The following is a 23170-nucleotide window of genomic DNA, read 5'->3' as shown; positions in this document are numbered from 1 at the left end:
CCCTGATCACTCCAGACTCTCTTTGACCAGGTATACAGGATTACTGGATTCCACAACTCCAAAACTGTGTGATCTGAGGTCTTCCCATCTGGGGTACAATCTGTAACTCTGCAGCACAAATGTTTGAAATGAAACACAGATAAATTGTCTCTCACCTGAGTTTCACAGGCCAGTTGCACATTGAAAATATAGTGGAATGCTTCTTCCAGTGTCTCTCCTAGTGTTACCACACCATGGTTTCTCAAAACTAATACCTAGTAAATGAAGACACTAATGTTAAATGGTAGAAACTGGAGCAGGACATGAAAATTGTTTATGAAGACCATAAATGAGGTTGAATACCTTGCAACTGGGTCCAAGAACTTTTTGAAGCTGAATTCTCTCTTCCTGTTCATCAAGAGATCCCTGGTAGTTGTAATAAGCAACATCTCCCAGAATCAGAGCCTCTTGTGATATGGGAAGGATGCCACACTTCATAGAAGAAACCTATTTCATGAAAATGGAATGCTGGTAACTAGGGAAAAATGGAAATCTTAAATCTCACATCTCAACCACCCAAGCCTTAGCAGGGTGTACTTTGGTAGAAGAGAGACAAACTCCACAGGGAGAGCTTAGAAACAACCCCCCCACCAGTCTGATTTGCAATAGGGTGACAGAGGTGCTGCTACCCAGTGTAGGGACATATTTATCGGAGGAAACTTTTGTGAATTTTATTCATGTTTAATTCTCAGCTTACTTAATGGCTTATCCTTCTTTCTCACATTTATTACTTCAAAAAGCTAGCAGAAAAGAAATTATTCATTCTTTTATATTTTGTCTGTAGCCAAGGAATGTATATATATACATGTATATATATATATATATATATATATATATGCATATGCATTTCTAGATAAAATAAATAAGAATTTAGTTATTTTAAACCAATTCTTTCAGGTCTCCTTACATTTTTATCATTATTATCCAGACCATTTAAAGTTTATGTTAACTATAACATTTGAATACCGAGGTAAATCCAAACTGAGTGTAACAACTAATCAAACCATTAAAAAATGGAGCTGCATAATGCAAATGAAGATTATTTATACAGCATATTATATTATCTAGGATACTATAAATGAAGCCTGTGTAAATTATTTGCTTTACCTTTTTAATATTTGCTTTACAACCTCCTCAGCCTTGGTAAAATAATCTCTGAGCATCAGTTTATTCTGATGCCATTCCACTGTGGTGGCCCAGTCCTCTCTCACACTTTTATTTAGCAGTGCAGAGTTGATAATAAACCAAAAATTAAACTGCTGTGAGGAGAAATACGCCCTAAGTTCATAAGGTAAAGCTGTTTTCCTTCAGTCTGTGCCAGAGGAAGACTTACAGCAGCTGTGGCAGGGGTGTGGATGTGTATGACACATCTGACGTCGGGGCGGGTGGAGTAGATGGCCACGTGTGGACTGAAGCCCACACTGTCAATACTGAGAGCTGTGCTCCCCTGGTCCACTACATCTCCTAGGATGTTCACCTTAACCTGAAAAAGGCAAACAGAGAAATGACACTCAGAAAGGTTGTGACAACTCCAGTTATCTATAAAATAGTCTTCCTTTCGTATTTAGCACCAAATTTCCTTGCACATGTTCAAGGCTCAGAGCACAAAAAAGGTAGGAGAGCAGCCATGAATGTGTGTGTCAATAAACCACCCTGCTTGTACTTGATAACCCTTGACAGCTGTTGGTAGTTCAGTCATGGAAGAAGTAAGGATTAGACCCTGATACAACATATATTCTACTTCAGTCAGGTTGACCTTTCCTTATTTCTGACTTTCAAAAATGCATTCCATTAACATTTCCTACATTTTAAATATGAAGGTAACTCAGAGCCTGAGAAATTTCTAGTAAGAATATTCAATGCACAAGGAATTTTCAAATTAATTTGAATTACTAAAATAGTAATTGGAATTATTAAAATAGTAATTCCTGGATCAACAAAAAACTACAGCAGGGTTATGTGTCACGGTATTTTGGTTTTGTGTTTGCTGTGTAATAGTATCAGTCTCATTTTGGTACCCCTTTCACCTTGAGGCAGCTTCTTTACAGATAGGCACTGACATGAAGAGCATATGGCAGGTTCTACACCAAAAGATGTGTGATTTAGCAGCTACCACTGCCTAAATACCAGCCTGTAACTTCACCCAGCTCATTTGCTGGGCCTGGGGAAGGTTATTTGACTTTATCTCCTCACTTCTGAAGGTAAGAGGTGATTCTGATAACACTACTCCTACAGAGTCATTTCACATGTGTTGCCACACTCTCAGGTTATAAGAGGCTACACTGAGGTTAGGGTGAGCTTCATCAGACAGGAACACAAAACTTTCCTGCTCCACATGGAAGCTGGAGACAAAGAAACAAAAAGTAAAACTAAACCCAAGAAGAAATACTGGCAACAAAGGCTGCTACCATCTAAGCAGTTAATCAGCTTTTCATCTGGTGGGTAAATATTAAAAAACCCCAAACAACAGCATAATTACAGAAGTCCATTTAAGCAGCCACAGAAGTATTTTAGAAAACAGGATGAACCTTGTTGGTTATTACAGCAGGTGAATCACATACCAAATTAGAAGCTGAAGCTTCAGAAAAGGACAGCCCTCTTGGAATAATTAGAATGTGGTCGTGTTCTTTGCTTACTCTTACCTGCAAAGGAGACAGGAAATGGATTACTGATCTAATTTACATTAATCAGTGGGAAAAATAATTTGAATGAATAGGTGAGTTTCTAAGCAAGTTTTTTTTTTCTCTAAAATACTTACTGTGATATAGGTATTTGGCAAATGTGCCCACCCAAACAAGTCAGCCAATCTGTATAAACTGGCTAACTTGCAACGAGTGAGTTTTTCTCCCTTAACAAACGAGGAGGTATCTACCCCAGGTAGGTCATTGATGGGTGTAATCATTCCATGGCCTGAAAAAAGACAAAAATAAATTATGGCCAGTTAGACAGTTAAACATATTTCCAGCTATGCCACGATCTTCCAGATGCAGTGTGGTTAGCAAATAGTTAGCAAAGCAGTACTAGCATTTATGGGACTGAATAAAGGCTTTCCTGAGCTGACTCCTGAATCAATAACCTACATGGGACTGGAACTGTGCTCTAAGACATTTGTCACTAATGAAGTATTTTTATATGTTACTTTGAGGTTTTTTGTTACAGGAGAAGACATCCCTTGTAGATGGGATGACACCAGCTTCTGACACCAGCGAAACTAATTTAAAAAGATATCTCATTCTCAGCACTTCAATTCAGCCCTAATGAAGAAATTAGGATTAGTGCAAGAGTTCTCAAACCCTTAGATAGAAGGTATCACCTCTTAACAGAGAAATCAGTTTCTGTCTTTGACTTGTGACTACACGAACATACCCCTGGTCTCTCTCATGAATGCATGACAGCCTTCTGAGAGCCCACAACCTTTGTTTAGAGGGAAAGTTAAGACCAAAAGAGGTAAAAGTCACTTTGGTTTTTAACAAAAGGAGTGTGTACTTTGAGATCTGTCCCCATTGTCCCTAGCAAACACAGCAGAGACAACAGTGGGACACAGAGTCTCAGCAACCAACCAGAGATGGGCATACGAGGTTATTTGGGCTCTCTGTTCTCTTCCACTCATTTTGTTAAATAAACCCTGAAGTACCATTTTGGGACCAAATCTCCAAAGATGATGAATGCTGACAGCTGCCACTGTACTTCAGGCTTGTAAGCTCCCATATGATGTCCACCCACAGAACTTAAACTGACTTGAATGTCTCAGTGCTTCATGACTTGGAAAGAACTTGGGTGTTAACTGCGAGATCCCAGTGACATCTTTACAAGTAGAGTGCAGACTAGAAGCTGTTCTTAACTGTGGGAGCTGTTTATCTGATAATTCAGTTTGCCAGGGGATTCTCCCCACCTCAGAGTTCTTGGGGTTTTTTTTAGTAACAATCTATATGCAAGAGTAGAAAAATAAAGAAACTAAATGGTAATGTATTTCTATTTCACATTTCAGTTCATATTTATGTTAAACTCCTAATAGTAACAGAACACAACATTTTGTTCCCTATGTCAGTTCAACTTTTATTAATAAATTACAGAATGACTGAGTTTGAGGATTCCAACCATTTTGGATATCATTATACAAGTCAAAGAATTTGAGAGAATGAAGCCTAAAAAGGCAAGTTAAGGCCGCCATCTGCACTACTTCACAGCTGAAGCAAGCTCTGACAGAATTTTTATCCAAGGAAAGAGGAGATCCCAGCATTCCTAAGCCCTGGTAATAATTAAAAAAAAAAAAAAGAGAGCAGTTTATGTATAATTCACTTACTGAGTGGAGTTGAAGAAAAACCTGTAAAAGTGCTCGCTGTAATGTACTCAGCAATCTGCTGTAATGCAAGCAGTCCAGTGGGGTTATTGCCCTTCTTCATCTGTTCCTGAATAAGGCATTCCAGATCTTCTCTAAAAGCCTGTAGAAACATTTGAGAAACATCAAGGAAACCCGGCCTTGATAATCTTATTTCTATTATAGGTGGGGCTGGTAGTTTTACCTCTTATTAATGTTACATGAAACTTCCCCATAGACTTTGTTTTTAGCTGTTCTAACTTTGTCAGACTTAATCATCTGACCTAAACTTTGTATGCTAGGTACTGGCAATTTAGGGGGCAGAAAGGAGGAGTTTGGTCACAGAGGATTTACTATTTCACAGTACAAAACAATATAAAATGTATCTTTAAAAAATTATTAAACCCATTTTTATCAGTAATTAAAGTGTTGTCCATATTTTGGAAGAGATACTTGAAATTTTATCAGGATGTGTTGCTTTCTGTGCTGGATATTTTTTAAATAATGTAATCCCTCTGAAAACCCATTCAAGTTTGATAAAGTTATAAACAACTGGAAAACTGGAGCTCATCCATGCTCAAATAATATCACAGACATGCAAAAACTAGAAGAAATGCTATCTCCTCTCTATTTCTTTCCTTCCCCAAAGGGAAAAAACCCTTCCTTCTTTTTCTGAATAAAGTGACTGCAAGCCCAAGAGATAAACTCTTGCAGAACATATAATGAAAAAGTTTTCATGGTATCAAATTTAATATACTATGCACTGTGGACAAAGCCTGTTCCTTTGAGATGATAAACAGATTATTCCCTATCTACAATAAACCCCTGTCCTAGGACCACTGCAGTACTGACATTCCTAGACTAAATAAATTCTGCTCCTTCAAACTTATAGGTTACATTTTCTAGCCCTCTCATTACTTCTTGGCAGCATCTTGCAGCTTTTCCCCAAACTTGCAGTACCCAAAGCTGCACACAACACGAGCTGAGGTGGATTGTGAACACTCCTCCTGGTTCCTTCCAAAAAGACATTTGGTGTCTTTACCACGCAGCTGGCTCCTATTATAACTCCAGACTATTCCCTGTAAGTAATTGCTCCTTTCAGTTTGCCTTCCTTGGCAGAGCACTTGCTCTCAATTAAAGAAAGAAAACAGTTCTGTATGACAAATGTAATTTCTTCACTGAATTTTAATTCAGTCCTTCAAAACACCCACTCTGTTGGGCAAAATCCACCAATCCCTTGGGTCTGTTCACCAACAGGTTTTGATTAGTAAGAGAGAGTGCTACTGAACCCCACAAAGAAATCCTCAAGATTCTACTTGATACAGCCTCCTCAGCTGGACAGATGAGTCTCCATGACTACTAATTAGCAACTTTTCAGATATCAGTGCTCTCCTTAGAATAATTTTGTCAGGATCATGTTTGTACCTGAGACTTGCCAGATCTCCCTAAGTCCTCTAAAAATTTCCCCTGACTGACTCTGATGGATCTGCTGCACAGATCTCTCAGTGTAGACCAGAATATTCACGTGGCATCTCCCAACAGCTGAAGAACCTCTCGCCAGCCTGAAGATGCATAGGCAAAGTCAGATTTTTCTCTTTTGTGGCTGCTGTTGGTAAGGTCTATGTAGCAGGAGAAAGAAGCAGATGAGGAAAAGGAAAGAAAAAGCACAGAACTGAGAGAGGAAAAAACCTAACTGGGGGAGAAGAAGTGGAGGACAGGGAGCAATGGCCACAAACTGAAACGTGCGAAGTTCCAGCTCAACAGGAGGAAGAGCTTTAGGTCAAGGGTAGCAGAGTGCTGGACCAGGCTGCCCACTTCTCTGCAGTATATTAAATTATTGGTCCTTCAACCCAACAAGGACTATAAAAAAGATCTGCAAAAACATTAATAGTAAACTCTTATTTGTCATATTCAGACTTCTGGAGGTTTTTTAAACCTGTACAAGTAATGTTACTTCCATAGCAGAAAAAAAAGGTAATGTAATATATTTTGGGAAATTTTTGAAAGAAAGATTTTTTAGTTTATTGCATATTGTATTTTTAATTCTTCTGCTTTTTGATCATGTTAGTTTCCTTCTTCTGAGCTTAATTTTGCACCTTAATGCTAACAGTAGTGTGTTACACATTTGCTGAGACTACTAGAAATGAGGATTTAGTGTTGTATCAACAGCTCTGTTAAACCAAACAAGCAGCTTCCCTTAAAAACAGTTTTAGAAATAAGAGAAGATAGGTAAGAGCCAGGAAAGTAGGAAATGTGGAGGTTTGGAATGAGCAGTAAAGCAGGTGAGAATATGGATGAAGTGCATAAAATCAGGTATGCAATTTATCCACATGCCAGTGCATAATGATGTTTTCTAGCAGCCTGCAGACTGCCACATGGCTATCTATGAATATTTCACTACAGACCTCTGAAACTTGGAGCTGCATATCCTTAGGTAACCACCCCACACGTGCTAACACAACCTTCCTCCATTTCTGGTCGTCCCAGTGGGCTTCTATGAAGTGCACCATGTTCTTGTGGTCAACAATTTACCTTTAATAAGATTCATTAAATGAATGATATTTATTGGGTATTTATTTCACTGTACAAGACTGATTTCTGTAAAACCACAAGCTTGCAGGGCTCTGATTCTGGGATCTGACCAGGGCAGCAGGAGCCTGCTTCTAAAAACCTAACTAGGGCCTGGAGACCAAATGGTTTGGTTTTGCTTTAATTCATGAGATTGTAATATATTTATATACGTGTGGCATTACGCTGCCCACAAATGATCAAGCAAAAGTCATACAAGTAAGTCATACTGGAGAGAGATGCTTTCAAAGAGGTGACAAACATGCTGCTCCAGCACAAAGCAGATATTTTTCAAGTAGAACGGTAATTTCAGATGTAGTATTTGATAAGAAATGCTGACAAAGCAAAAACTGTACTGTCAGATGAATGAAAAATTATGTTAGCTGTATGCTCAGCATTGCTCAATCAAGAGAAAGTTTCGGGATTTAGTAGGCTCTTTGGGTACATGTACATTGTTTGTTTGTTTGTTTGAAACCATGACAACTTTAGACATGAGACACCAAGAGCAGTGACTTTCTACAGTGGGGTACAAATCCCACAGTGAGCAGCACAGCACTTCTTGGCTGCCCGTGATCCTGTCAACACAGCTGGACTCGACACAGCTGGACACCTGCCTGTGCCTGCACACAGCGAGGATGTAGCCTGGCTAACCCACCCCTCCACAGATGGGAATCATTTCCTGTTTGCACAAGCATCCTTCTGTCTTTAGGGACCTCACCTGCCCAGCCAAGCACCTGTGTCCCCCTTGTTTGTGCTGAAACAGCACAAACAGCATCAGACTGAAGGTCTGATAGGAAATATCCCATGGTATGAGAACTGGGCCTGTGACAGCTACTGGGAAGGAGGCACAGTGACATTTCACACAAGGTGCACAGCCAGGAGGATGCTGAGTAGGGCTTTTATTTTAGACACTCAAGTGAGTAGGCTGACCTTGGTAGAATGCAGGCTGCTGCTCTGCTTCCCCCTCACCCACCTTCTGAGTGCCACTCCACCAGCTTGCTCTGAGACATGGATTTCCCCAGTACTCAACAGTAAAAATGAACAGGGCAGCTCAGCCTGTTCCTAAAACTGTTTCCAGAATTTCACTCTTTCTAAAACTGTAGTCAGCTTTTTTACGCCAGCTTAGACAGCCTCACAATTTCTGCACAGCCTGCAGAACACACACAGCTTTTCTTGATGGAGTCATTAGTAGGATGATTAGGTCAAGGTCTTTCTAATATCATAAAATTACTTCTCCAGAACTATTTGTAATCATCTTCCAAATACACATCATAGATTCAGGCAGTTTAGATGGAAAAATCTTTCAACTCAGATCTGCAAAAGTTCTCTGAAAGTCAAGGGTGAAGTTAACAAGCTCAGTTCTGACTCATTTACTTCCATTTTCTTTCAGAAGTACAGTCTAACTGTGAGCTGACAGTGTAAATTTGGGCTTTTAAGAATCAAAGCAACATTTGCATGTACCAGTTGACAACTAGTATTTTTCAGTCAATATCTGCAGGAAGAACTAGAATAATCAACTTGCTAGAATAACCTATTTTACATGGATACACATATACATAGTGCAGAATAAAAACCTTGGTATTAGTCTCTTCATCTTGCTAGGCAGCTCTCTAAGGTTGTTAAGAACTACAAAGGCTTATAAGTATTTTGACTATCTATGCTGTTTCTTTTTTGTTGACCACTGATTTCTACATGTATCCAATAAAAAGAAGTAGAAATAAAATAATAAGCAAATAATAATGGTATACAAGTCATCTAGAAGTACTCCACACCACTGCAAACCATTAAGAGGGGAAAGCACGTGCTCACATTAGGACTAATAACAGTAAGGACTAAACAGTTTCACATCATTCTACAGAAAAATAGCTAAAAAAGCACTGCTGTTAGACCCAAAACCTGTGAAATGATACAAAAATACATTCAACCATTTTCACTTTTGCCCATTTTGATCAGAGTTTCTAATATCTTAAATCCATTTTTAAAAAGGGCATAACTCAACTTATCTAAACATACCTATACAGAGTCTCTCAGCCAAATCTCCACCACTGAAGAAAACCTTCAAAACTTAACTGGTATTTTGTCCTCGAGAGTGAAGAGACGTTAATTTTGGTTCCTGTGCTGTAAACACAGGAGAGGAAGACCTTCACTGACACAGCCAGCACGGCTCCTGAGAGGCTCTTTCAAGACTGAAGTTTAGATACAAACAGCCAGTGCCCTCAGTGGAAAAGGGTGGAGCTGGCCACAAAAAAACCGCCAGGGAGCGAAGGCTGGCGGGGAGAAGATAAGAGTCACAAAAAGTGTTTGTCAATGCTATGAAAGAGAACAAGGGGGATGGGGCTTCTGTGTTGAGACAAAAAGAAGTAGGCTGGGTAGTAAGTACGGGGAATTAGCTGAAGTTATAATAATCTCTTCACTTGCACTGAAGGTGAGGGTACCTGGGCTGGATTTAGTGCCTGGGCTGACAGCACGGCGTTCTCCACACAGAGCTCAGCCTGTGCCAGTTTTTCCGGCTCCTCTAACCTGGTGCACACTGGTTTTCCTCCATGAGCTGCAGCAGTGTTCACTCTGCTTATCAGTCCTGTGATAAGCAGCCCAGAGATACCCCATGATTACAGCCAAACCTGAAGCACTGAGCTCCTTTGCCAAGCCCATCCCCAGCAGCCCTGAGCCAGCCACTCACACAACTGCTGCTCTGCATGGGGGTCTGGGTCCCTCCCTCGTGTTCTCTCGTGGAGTGAAGCCATACCATACATCCTGCTAAATGGAATGTAAATGAAATGTAATGAATGTAAATGGAATGTACAATGCTAGACAAAATCAAATTTCAGCTTGTCAGGGGTCTCACGCATTTCTGAGCATAATTAACTGGGTTTTTCAGTATGTGAGGGACTTGGAAGGGTGGGAGCACATATGGAGAGGATGCTCTAGGAGGGATGGCAGAGCTCTTGCAGGGTGTTCTGGATGCACATGCTCCTGCAGCCAAGGAGAAAAGTCACCAGTAAAGGCTTTCCAAGGTTTTCCAGGTATCGTTCAACATGTATCTGGTGGTATTTATATCTAATGAGAAAAAAACACAGTTCAAACTAAGTGGAAAGGATCAATATGGAAACAGAGTGGAGTGAAGGGAACCCAGTTTTATAGTGAGAAAGAAGGGAAATTCTCACGATGTGCACTTGTGGTGGAGGACTTTGGTGTGAATTTACAGTGCTCATCACAGCAACAGAAATGAATGACTGGGCAGGGGGATTTCTTGGGTCCTCACAGAGGTCTAGAGGATGCCCTTGATTTGAGACAATGTTACCCTGACCACAAACTCCCTCTCACTTAAAATGCTGTCACAGTGCACAGGGGATCTTTAAGGGACATTTTGTACTATGTCTCCAATGATGTGACAAGTTGAGGCCCTTGCCTCTGGATGAACAAAATGCTGCACAGGTTGTATGACGAAAGCATGCAACTAAATAAGCTATTGCAGTGGGAGGAGAGTCAGGACTTCCCAGCAGGATATTGGGAAGATGTCAGAGAAGACAAAAGCCAGAGCAGGGAGCTGCAGGGTGAGAGGACTGCCCAGTGAGGAGGTCCTCAGGTGATGCAAAAGGTTGTGAGTCCTTTGTGGCCAAAGGGTGAGGCTTCTGAAGGATGTGAAAGACTTTTGAACTTCTGAGAAAAGAGCAGTAAAAGCCAAAACATATGAGGAACTGAAAGGACTTTGATATTTTTAAGAAAATAAACTGCCCCAAAAGGGAGTGGTATTGCAAAAATACTGGATGCTCACTCAATACAAAATAAAGTAAACTAAACAACTGCAAAAGCTGGGGAAAAAATAAATTAAGTCATCCTTCATCTCTGTCCTGATGGTTTGAAAATAACATATCCAGGAAAAAAAATTCAAGTGTGGGTGGGATTGCTTGTTTTTGAGGAGAAAAATCTGCCTGCATGCTGCATGCTAAGGCAGACCTCTGAATAGAAGAGTTGCTAAGCTGTATAGTTATCTCCCCACTTTTTTTTGGGCAAGACCGACTAGTGTGGGAGGCAGGGGGGTGTGTGCATGTGCAAGGCAGGAAGGGAGGCACAGTAGAGAAGTACATTTTTAACCTCAGTACAACCTACCAAAATTGTTCAGTCTGGATAGTTTCACCTGAGCCTTCCTGCAATGGCAGTACTAAGCCAGAGTGGCCCTGAATTCCCTGCAGAGTCACGGTGGGTTGGTAGACACTCTCTAGATCCAGCACAAAATTAAAGTAAAGCCTGATGGGATCCTGTCAACACAGAGCTCAGCTTAAAAAAAACCAAACGAAAATACCCAAAAAACCAAAAAAAAAAACAAACCAGCTCCAAATAGCTGTATTTTGTATGTAAAAATAGTCAGTGCACTTCCAATGGGTCTCAAGAAGCCACACAAAACTTCACTGGTAAATTAAAAACAGAAACTGCACACTTAAATTCCAATAACCATGCATTTTTATGTTTACATGAAACAGCTGTTCAGCTCATTGCTTCAAACACAACTTCTTATATTAGTAAAAAGAATGAAATATATAATATATATATATGTACACACACATATTATCCTGCTAGCTGAAGCCTGTAGTTAGCTTTTCTGCTAAGTGGATAATAGTTTCACATGGTGTCACTGCACTGGAAGCAGTGTGACACTGCTGCAAACATCCAACACCTCCTTCCCTGCTTCACCATGGCTGTGGGGGTCTTCTCCCCATCTGTATCTGTATGCTCACTCAGCTCCTCAGTGCTGAACTGGCTGTTCAGTTTTCATACACACCATAGCTGCACAACCACTGCCCTTTTTTAAAAAAGTGTTTTAAGAGTTTCTGGTTGCTATGGTGACAACACCAGAAAAATGCTAGGAGGAAATAAAGGCCAGAAGGACTTGTATACCATAAGTAAAGTAAGGAGTTTGATGGTACAGCAAATATATTTTTGGTCTGTGAAAAACACAGTAACTCTGTGTAACAAGCAACATATGACTGTTTAGCATACAGACAAAACTGTCTTTAATTGCAGAGTTAAGTTGGAAAATATAAAAAACCCCAAAACAACCAACCCATCTTTTCAGATTCTGGATATATTACAGGGCAAGTATCTTGGGCCCAATAAGCAATAAAACTAGTGCACTGCATGAATGTCCTACCTTTCTTTAAAAATAACATGCTACCTGAATCCTCTGAAACTGAAGATGTTACTAAAATAAACCTAAATGGCTTTGTGCTAAGATTGGCCAGCAGTACTTCTGGATGCTATCAGGCTGCTCAGGCCCAGCTGATTTTAATTTCTTTCCACCTTTCTAACACACACAGAAGAGCAAACATGTTCAGTTTATCAGATTCCCCAAGCTATCAGATACTCAGGGGCTACATGCAGCATTAGGCAAACACATCTGAGAACTCACTGATAATGTCAGGACATTCTCCATGGGCAATGGTCAGAAAACAACTATGATTTGTTTAAGGTTTAATATGAACAGACTCCAAGGCATTAGCAAACATCAGAAGTAATGGAAATAGCTTTTCAGTAGCTTTTAAATTATTTAATTTAGGAAAGGGAAATTGCACATCAGAGAGGAGTAGTCAGATTGCACACTAGTATGGGCACCAAACAGGACATCAGAGAGATGCAGCAGCTTGATGTTTGAAGATGTCTGGTCAGGCCTGTAGCCCTTACAACAACATGCACTGAGTAAAATATACGGTGGTTCCTGAAATATATTCTCTAATTTATTTTCTTGCTAAAGGATTTTGATTTTCCTACTTGAAAGAAAGAAAAAAAGCTTGTTAATAAAACCAGATTAAATTAGTACCTAAGCTTCCTACTATGTGACAGTGATTAACCCTTTAGTTTTGCACCTCTGCTCACAGAAAGTGCATGTTCAAAGCTCACCTCATCACCACTATAACATGCTTGTGTACTTTTAAGACAGTTACTATCCTTGCTAGGTACACTTCATATTTACTAATACTTGCTAGAAGAGGAGTCACTGACTATTTCTTTGATCTGAAAGCAATTATATACATAAGACTGGGTGAAGATTTACCAGCAAAGCAAGCTCTTCCTTAAACTGTCTCTCATAATTTCTCTTCTTCTAAACACCTTACAACTATATTCTCTCTGTCAAGTGGAACAAAATCCAGAAAAGCAACAAGGTTCCATGAAAATATCTAACACAATGTAATTCTGAAGCTATAGAACAAAAACATTACGGACAATGCTCTTCAGTTCAATTCTGAACCCGCGTTACACAGACTGGTAACAGGAACAATACTTTCTGGCCATTGTGTGATGAATTTTAAATTCAAGAGAACAAGGTAAATGTTTTCAGTCCTGAGTCCCAAGAACAGTATGACACACAGCAGCTGGAGCCTGGCACACTGCACCTTCCACCCCAAATAAATTCTGATGGACATTTGCTCACAGATACTGTATAAAAATGCTTTCATTTCCTTGCGTGAGAAATCACTGCAGAGTTCCTCTAAATTTTCTGTATCAGGAAAAGGGAGGATAAAAGGAGATACTTGAGGGGAAGTGGGAGCTCAGACAACTCCTCTTCGTGCCTGATCCCACACTCAGCTCCCACGTTCCCATTTCTCTCTAAGCCAAGCAGACAGCAGGACCCTGGCTTATTTGGACAACTGTTCCCTTACACAACAAAAACTTGCAACTTATTGGCAGTTCTGAACAGTCACTTTCCAAAAAGTGCTGGGCTCAGCTTCTCTTGCAGCAGGACACTGACAAGCAGCCCAGCAGCTCTCTGTGCCACAATCTTGTGTTAAAACAGCAGCCTAAAAACTCAGGGGTTCATACCCCTCTTCACACCCCTTCTGAAAATCTGCATGCTGACACTGCATCTACTAAATAAAACACCACAGAGGCTGCGGCAAAGGGACTTTAATTACATCTGGCAGACTTGGCAAAAGATGCCCCAAAATGTTAATGAAATAGTTACACTCATCAGATTCAATACTGTCATCAAAAGGACCCAAAACCCACCATCACATACAAAACCAAATGATCTCTCCAACTTATTTTTACCTGGTAGGCTAAAGATTTAGTCTTTCTGTGAGTCCTGGCTACTCATAATGTGAATATTTTAACAGGAATGAGTAGACTCTGATCACATTTTACAACTGAGTATTTAACATAAAATTATCATGATTAGAACATTATGCAACCTCCTTAGAGTATTTTCCTTATAAAAGAGCCTGGCTGCAAACCCAAGCTTGCACAAATTGACTTGAAAAATAATAAATTCCTTAGTCAACAGGTTCACGTTATAGTCAAAGCAACACAGATCCAAGAGACACTCCAGGACAACACTTTAGCAAACAATCCTGTTATTCATGGATGACTATAATAGGGTGATTACTAACAGCTGTTTGCAATCTCTTTACATATGGAAAAGCTTAAAAAAAATTACAGAAGCACCCCAATTTACAGAGGAACTGAAGACAGAAGGATCTGTAAAGCTGCTTAGCCCCTTCCCAGTCCTATTATCCTCAAAACTCGCATTACACATGGATACTCCTAAAGGATCATTCCACAGGCCTTACTCACTCCCTATGCCTTCAAAATACTCAAGACAACAGCAGTACTTTCCAATGTACTCATCAGGTTAAACTCAAAGAATACAGGTATTAAAATATAAATTAAAACTACCACAAACGTGGTTCAATAGATTGAATAGTATTAGATGTAGTCTACACAAGTACAGAACTTAAACAACCAGTAGATGAGCACTAATATGGCCAAGTAGGGGTATGATCACCCTCAAGGACATAAAAAGAACATAGTCTAGCTTTTAAATAAACTTAACCCAATTATGAATGTTAATTAAAGCATTCCTGATGCAAATGATAGGTTAATATTCAAACCCAGAAAGCAGAACACCACGTAATGCCCTAATTTGTTCCTATTTGACCAGTGACTCCTTCACTCTCTTCCCTTTTCCTAAGTTTTAATTAGGAACACTGCAGCCAGCCACATCTTTCTGTAACAATGCAATGAACCATAAGAATATAAAAGTATCAGGAGAAAAAAAAACACTATAAAGGCTGCTTGTCCACAAACAAAACACCACACTAACAAAATGCTGGATAATCTGTTTAGTGACTTTTCGTAGAAGAGGGTGCAGAGATATTCCACCTAGCTGTGGCACAGATTTCTGTTTTCTGTTTTTAACACCCTTTCCATTTTACCCCCCATTAGTGGCACTCACAGGGCTCTGCAGTATCTGGGTGACCCTCTTCCTCTGCTCCATCATGTTGAAGTCCTGTCTGAGGTCAGGGGACATGTTTCTCTCCCGGATGTACTCCGGGTCATTCTCGTTGATGCGATCGAAGTACCGCTCTTTGTGAGGCATCGTGGCAGGGGGAGGAGTAGTGATCACCACCTGGCTGGCATCAGCACTCATGCTTCACCACTGTGCAGGGAAAGCTTCCCCTGAAACAAAAGGAAACCAGGGGAAAATGTCAGTTAAAGGAGGACAGTGCATGGAACTTCCAAGTCTGGACACAATTAATGTCCCTTTGCATCTCTGCAGATTACCTAAAATGAAAAGAGAACAAGTGAGTAACTATCACAATCAGAAAATGTAGGGAAAATTTTAGAAAAATGGTTAAAAACCATTAGTAAGTTCTCTGCTAATGCATAATCTTTAGTTGAGGTAAATAAAAAACAAAAAGCATACAATTTGGAGTGACATTTAAAATGACCATTGTACATTTTACGACAAACTTTACTCTGTAATTTCACACTACACTTATCACTTCCCAAGGTTTTTTATAGCTCTCCTTCTTGAGCTGTTCAAGCAAACACCCAGAAGAGAAGGTCTGTTTAATATCTGCTCAGAGCTCATCTCCCAGCTTGAATGAAGAAATTCCTCAATTACAGCATTTTCAAAGCATCTCATAACCACAGCTTAAAGACAAGGCTCCAGGACACTCAAGGACCACCAGAGAATTTCCACTGAGCTCCAGCTGGTGCCTGCTCTTTCACAAAACACTGGGAGACATAGAGGGAACTGCAGAGGTTTTATGTTGGCTTACACAGCACTGAGGCCACATCCATGGCAAACAGCTGAGCTTTAGCTTTTCTCCTTTTGTGTGCAATTGTATGCAAAGATTCTCACTGAAGCTCATTACATTAGGAAAAGAAAAAAAACCCCAACAAAAATACTTTCATGTCTTGGTAGAAAGCTTAAAAATCTCATTAAAAAACCTGATAAGCATTTGTAAACACAAACAAAACTGGATCAAAAGGAAAGAAGCAGACACCTGAATTTTCATACAAAGAATCAGGCTCAAAAGCACACTCAGGAATACCATTCCTCAAAAGCTACTGAAGAGGGACACTTTCTCAGGTTTGAGGAACAAAGAGAAGCAGGATTTGAAGGACAAGATAAATGTATTATGAAAATACATTTTAACATGCAAATATCTACAGTCAATACATTTAATATAAAAATATTTGCATGAAAAAATATTTGGTATGTAAATTCACATCTTCAGAGGAAAAAAGCCCAAGTCAAGCAGTGTTCAACAGTGTGGTTTGACATTCTGGTATCAGTGGATCAGTGTCCTTGCTCTGTGGCACAGCTCACCCATCCCTCGTTTGTGTCACTGCAATTGCCATTTGGGGTATTCCGTGAACAGTGAGCCAACAGGAGCATCCAAACTGCCTCCTCTGTAATCTCACATATTTCCCAGGTGGAACACTGGGAATCCCTGTCAAAACCAGCTTCAGCAGCCCAAGCCCTCCTCCTGCCTGCAGCAAGTCCTTCCAGTCCTTGTAACACCCTCTACTGCTCAGCCACACCAGGACCCAGGCTGGCAGGAGGATGCAAACTGGTTTTCAGCCAGTTTCCCACACTGATTCCCAAATGGCTTTGCTGACATTGCAAGGGAGAACACAAGGATGAAATCCTGGGGCACTGCAACCCTGTAACCAAGTATGAAACTCCAGAGAGAAACCACCGACAGAGCTGGGAAAGCACTAGCAGGTAAGAGCCAAGAAAACTATGTCTATGTCTTTCTTGTGTACGACAGATTATGATAAAATTTGGGTTGAGATGAAACACAACAGTTCCTATAGTTTAATTGGTTTTGCTCTTCCTGCCTTTTTTTTTTTTCCACAGAAAGAGAGAAAAAGAAAACATCATCTGGGATGCAACATTATCCAGCTGCACACACAGAGCTCCCAGGAGGTACCTGGCATGCTGGATGAACATACCATGTTCTGGGATGTATAATTCACATCCTGGAGACAAGCTCCATGAACTCTGATGGCTTCATTCCAGAGGCTGAGGAAACACATTGGTGAGTTTTGCATTTGCTGCTTGGGTGCAGTAGGAGTTCATTCAGCATTTGCTGACTGACCCCTGGAAAGCCTGGGATGTGTGATCAGTTTAGGGATGCTGCGGAGAAAACAAGGGGTTTGCTTCAAAGTGAGAGTTTGGGAAAAATCTGGTAGAAGTATGAAAGGAGCTTAAGTTTTTCTAAAGAATTAACTCTTGGGATGGTGTCTAGGGATCTGACCACCACTCAGCTTAGGAAAAATACCCTTATAAATGTAATTGTGTGTTATGTCTGTGCTCCACTGCCCTGTGTGTACCTTCCCTTTCCCCCCTGCCCAAAATTGTGAGGTTTAAGAAGAAAAAGAAAACAAGCATCAGGAGAAAACATAAGACCATGAGATCACTGGCTAAATGCCACAAGGTAAGAAAATCTCGAGACCAGACCTGTCAGCCTTCACTGCTCTCCATCTGTGTTGGGATAAGAACCTCCATCTGAGCCAGAACAGACACCTTCCATCACCTGCAGGTAACTAAAAGCAGTCTAGAAAAGCAGACAGCAAGAGCCTTGCTTGAACTGGTGACCAGCTGTGCCTCCTGCTCTTTTCCTCCTTCCCTGGAGTTGTCTTATCTCACCATTTATTTCCCTAAAACCTGAACTGTTAACCCCAAGTAGGAGACTTGCTCAACTGCTGCTCAACTCAGTTGGCTGGATCAAGTACATGCATGTCTGAACTTCAAAACACATTTATTGTTATTATTATAGGTTTATAGGACATAATTAGTTCAAGTCCATTACTTTACAATTCATTCTTACAGTGACAGAAAAGCCCATTCATCTATAAAAATGGCACAAATGTGACTGGCAATACCCAAAATCCACGAAAGAGATTTTTCTAATTGCCTTGAACTTTAGTTTTTCCTCTTCCCTTTCAGCCTGGTTTGTTACCTCTAGCCATTAAGATTACAACACTGAAGTCCTTGTAGTACAAAACCCCTCCATTACTGAACATAATATGGGTGTTGGGTCCAGTTGTTCTTATTAGGTCTGGTTCAATGCCTGCTCTGTTGGGCCCAGGCTGACTCTCATATAACCCCTACTGTTTCCTGGAAAATTTTCAAACAAATCAACCATTCTTTTATTATTTATTTGCATCTTCTATTGATTTTTTTTTTAAGAAAGAGGATATTTGTTAAAAATGCCATCAGCTTTAGGGGACCAAAAAATTAGTATCTCCTTCTCAGCACAGAACCAGCAATAAAACAAAAATGTTTACAGGAAATCCAGATCTCAACACCTACGAATTGTGATAGAGGATCCTCTTCCCCACCTTTTTTTTTTTTTTTTTTTTAAATTGTGCATGTGTGATACTTGTGCCTAGAGAAGAAATCGGCTTTACCGCAAGGCTACTTTCGGCTTCCAACCCCTCCAATACTGTTTATGAATTAAAGAAAGTGAGGTACCACCTTCATGAACAGTACTGGCTAACATTTCTTATGCATGCTCCAGAGTGGTTGCAGAGACTGAGGCACAGGTAGAAATCAGAGACCCTATGGAACAGCAACAAGACACTATATATATGTCAGAACAGAAAAATATACATAGAGAAATCAATTATAAATTCGGATCTGATTCTATCCTGGTGAGAGCCATCACTCTTGGTCTGCTGAGGCACACATTTTAGCCCACATTTTGACCTAACATGCACATGCTGACACACTAAAAAGAGATTCAAAGTTAAAGAGCCCACACTTGGGATCACAGTTTGCCCACACTTGGTTCAATGGCTCCAATGTTGGGCCTAAGAACTGAAATTCAGAATGGATAAATTTTTGTTACACAGATTCCTCATCTCAGCTGAAAATACTTTTAAGGACCTGTAAAACAAAAAGGCTCACAAGGTCTTGCTACAACATAACTTGTTAATCTAACACCATTTCCCCCTCCGAGCTCTGCCCTCCTGGTTCATGCTGAACTGAATTCTGATACAAAAGAAAACAGGTCGTGTCCTCCAGTGCTTTGATGCCTTATATAGCTCATGGGTTTGGCTTCCATATCCTGTTCTGTATTTTACACCCGTAACTGGGCTACAGAGAGAAAGTAGAACATACTCCCTCTGCCAGGAAGCTGTTTATCTCTCTACTTAGGAGTAAGTCTTTTTTAATGAAAGCTTCAATTTTTTCCCAGGAACATGGAACTGTTGATTTTAGGTGGCAACATTACATCCTGAGCATCCCCATCTGACACTTTGTAAAATCTAAGTAACCTGCTGTGTTGCTTCTGTTGCAATAACTATTTTCAATGTATAATCACAAAAATAATAATGAGGTCAGAGAAACAAGAAGTATTAAAGTAAAAAAAAGTACAGGAGACCAAATGCGAGGAAAATGTATATTGTGAAACCCCCCCCAGAAAGCACTGACTTGATGTATTTTATATCTTTCATAACGTATTGAATGTATATAAAAATAAATACCACCAGACAGAATAACAGCAAAGGGACCAAATTATTAGATCACCTAGCAACAGAACATTAACCTACCTTTTATGCTGATCTTTTCTGGCTGGTTTCAGACATCTCCATTTTCTCTATGCAGTGCAATCCATCTTACTGAGAGTTCCCAGCAGTGCAAGCCAGCAGTGTGTGCACGGCATCATTAACTGGTGTGACTGATCTGGGGTCTGAGCACTCGGGCTAGGCTACCCCGCATCGGAGCAGCTCCTCTCAGGAGCACGTTGAGCTGTTCTGCTCCTGCGATTTCTCGCCTGCTTGTTTGTAAGGAACAGTCTGCTCTCTCTCCTCCCAGCCCCCCCTCCAATATCTTGTCTGCCAGGAGACTTGTTGGAAGCAAACTGGGTGTCTCTTGATCTCAGTTCCAGCCTCCCCATGAAACAGGTTCCAGTCTGAATCAAAGACTTGGCTTCAGCAAACACCGTCAGCTACGTACGTCAGCTGGCAGCAGCACACACACTTCAGGAATATGGGGGAATGGTTCAGAGGGATGGGGAAGTGTGTAGGAGAATGTGGACTGAGAAGAGGGTCACCAATGTTATCTTCTGGCACTAGAAAGTTAACTGTTCACCCTCCCTCCTACATATTTTACTAATGACACAGAAATGAATAATTGCAACTCGTTTAAGGTAAAAAACATAATTTGGATAAGCACCTCAAAATTAAATTAATTTTGAAATTCACCTGATGGGGACATCAAATACCATAAATATCTGAGCTGAAAATTTTTCTTTTTCTTTTTATCTTACAATGGATTTGGGGTTTTCTTACTTTATACATTGTTCAGGTGAGTAAGATGTGTGTTCAGATGTCAGCATTTCCTAAACACAATTTGTAGAACTGGAAATAACTAGATAGGTAGCATTTGTTCAAAATTTTATTAACCGATTTTACTAATACACAGGCATTCCTTACCCTAGCACCCAAGCCAAGCTACACCCTTAAATTGACACAAATTAATTTGCATTTTAAAATAGTCATATCTTCTCCTAGCCTGCCCAGCCATTCAATCTTTCTCCCTTTATCACATCTTCAGATTCAAACTAGAAAATGCTTGTAAGGGTTTTTAAAGCTGGTTTGGATTTTATTAAATGGATTAATTTAATAATCAGCTGTATCAGTTACCCTGCCAGATAACTGCATATCTACACAAATGTTTGTTCTGAAATAAAGATAATGATGATACAGGAGTGTCAAACACCATTTCTTCCAGTAGCAATGCAGCCATAAACAATTTGTCATACTACAGCCCAAACTGGTTACTAATCAAACAGCCTAATCCAGCACTGCATATTTAAGTCCCTCTGCTTTTAAACAGAGCAAGCTAATTTAATGATCATCTCTTTTCAGACACCACGGTAAAGAGACTGTATGGCAGCAAGATATATTTTTTTCCTAAGAAATAAGCACTTGAATGCATTGGAACCTTGTTTTTGTGTTGCTGTGTTAAATCTAAAGCATTATTTTTTTCCCAGTTACATCACGCAATGTTAAAGTCAACACAAATAGTCAAGCTGTGCAACTCACACTTTACTCAGTGTAAACTGGAACGGAGCCAGACACACTTTATTGTCAAGAAGTGAGAACTAAGTGGGTCGCTGACAGCCACACAGAAAATGAGAATTTGAGGCCTGTAGCTTTACCTTTAACTGCAGGGGTGATGTTTTTTATCTGTTAAGGAAGGTTCCTTATAATGCACCCAGCCTGTAGCAGGTGCAGTCTGCACCTCCACATTTGCAGCCCGGCCTGCCAACATTTTTCAGCACAAGTGGGGAAAAAACTTCCGGAGCCCAGAATGCTGGTTTGATGTATCCAATATGCTCTACCACATGGCCATAAACGCTATTTGCATGTGTGGAGTCTCATAAATGAACTTGCATGCTTAACCCTGTAGACACAAACTATTTCCTTTACGGCTGCATGAGTTTTTCATGTAAAAAAAGGGAGGGAACCCTTGATAAGGAAGTTATCCAGTCACCCTTTTCTGAGAGTCAGTATGATAAAAGATAAAACCAGTCTCAAAAGCACAACCCTGGGAGTTCAGATCCAAGGTCCACCCTGCCCACTGTGGAACCCCTTGTGCCAAGGAAAGGCAGTACATAACCGGGATGTTGCCATCAATGCACTGTGTGACACCTGAGCAGCCAGCAGTGCAATGGTTCCTTGCTCTGCTCCATGAAATGTTTTCTTGTTTTACACAAAAACTGTTAAGATTGTGCAGACAATATGAACATTTTGAGATTATGGTGTTCTGTACACAAAACATGCAAGTCAGAACAAACCCAGTCACACATGCAAACTAGTTACAGAAAAGTAGCAGAGGAGGAATACAGAGTTTGTTGGTGAAACAATTCACACAGATGACAATGAAAAGCACTTTATTTTTAAAGACACACCCCTGCTTATCTACATAATCACTTGTACTTAAGTCACCTAAAAATATTTCACGAGTTAGTAGACAAGAGAGCTAAATTAAAAGATTATGTTCTGGTAGCACTTATCCGTATTAAGCTGTGAAAGTAGGCACACACACATAGCCCACACACAGAGAGAATGGCTGAACAATGTCCCTGTGTCACCTGAAAAACATGAAACCTGGGTTCCTCCACAGTATAAAATAAGAACTTCTCTGTGAAAAGAAAACTTAACTGAAAAAGCTGATGGCAGTCACAGCCTTCCATATTTTGCAACACTCTTCCTCTCCCTCTCTTGCAAAGTTTCCAGCTTTCTCTGGTGATTTTTTCTTGGGCTATCCCTGACCTGCACACATGCAGGGGAAAACAATTCTACTTTATATACAGATCTACATAAGGTTATGGAGTAGAATAAATAGGTCTGTTACATAAATACGTTTTTTTGAAATCCATTGATTCACATCAACCTGGATAGAGCCATTTGGAGCAACACGGAGGAGCACAACCTGCAGGAGCCCTCCTGGGTCACTGGTACAATGTGTGACATTGGAGAGCAGCGAAACCTCTTATCAGTCCCAGGGCACATGAAAAGTCTTGGTGATTTATGGCAGTTTGATTATCCTGAGAAATGTCATGGCCAAAGCAGCTGCCTCCTGGGTTTTGCTGGAGGGTCAGAGGCTGTGACGGTGGGCAATCCAGATGATGGACACGAGGCAACTGCTGGATTTTACAAATATTTACACCAACAACCGATCCTGTGTATGGTAGCATGCAGCCAAACCTTTTTATAGTCCAAACCCCTGGAGTTCCTCTCTCTTCACATCAAATCCTGACCTTTAGCACCACCGACAGCTCAGTGTAACCCCGTTTAAGACCAGCACCATGCACTGACCATACGGAATTGCAGCTCAACGCCCTCTGTAACTCACAAGTAAGCACTGGGAAACCTGGCCAACAGCTAATCTCAGTAGAACAATTGTAACTGGAAACTTGAAGAAAAGATGAAATTGTGCCAGGT

The 23170-nt window shown here is 40.4% G+C and overlaps 1 protein-coding gene across 6 annotated transcripts in view; it reads right to left on the bottom strand.

The window, feature by feature from the left end:
* The window catches only part of ADD3 (adducin 3), a 91822-nt gene that overhangs the window by 9015 nt on the left and 59637 nt on the right, over nt 1–23170 (bottom strand). For 4 of the 6 annotated variants that reach the window (XM_064431256.1, XM_064431260.1, XM_064431259.1 and 1 more), the window contains 7 exons: nt 15153–15376; nt 4343–4481; nt 2798–2949; nt 2601–2681; nt 1373–1522; nt 343–486; nt 156–254 (listed from right to left, as the gene is read on the bottom strand). In XM_064431256.1, coding sequence (XP_064287326.1) covers nt 156–254; nt 343–486; nt 1373–1522; nt 2601–2681; nt 2798–2949; nt 4343–4481; nt 15153–15347 — 960 coding nt within the window. In that variant the 5' untranslated portion in view covers nt 15348–15376. Of the gene's footprint in view, nt 1–155; nt 255–342; nt 487–1372; nt 1523–2600; nt 2682–2797; nt 2950–4342; nt 4482–8938; nt 9093–15152; nt 15377–19768; nt 20109–23170 lie in introns of those variants that run through there. The other 2 variants (XM_064431257.1, XM_064431261.1) reach the window with 2 other exon arrangements.

This window comes from Passer domesticus, chromosome 8, assembly GCF_036417665.1.
Source record: "Passer domesticus isolate bPasDom1 chromosome 8, bPasDom1.hap1, whole genome shotgun sequence".
Taxonomy (NCBI): Eukaryota; Metazoa; Chordata; class Aves; order Passeriformes; family Passeridae; genus Passer; species Passer domesticus.
This window is presented reverse-complemented; position numbering and strand designations above follow the sequence as displayed.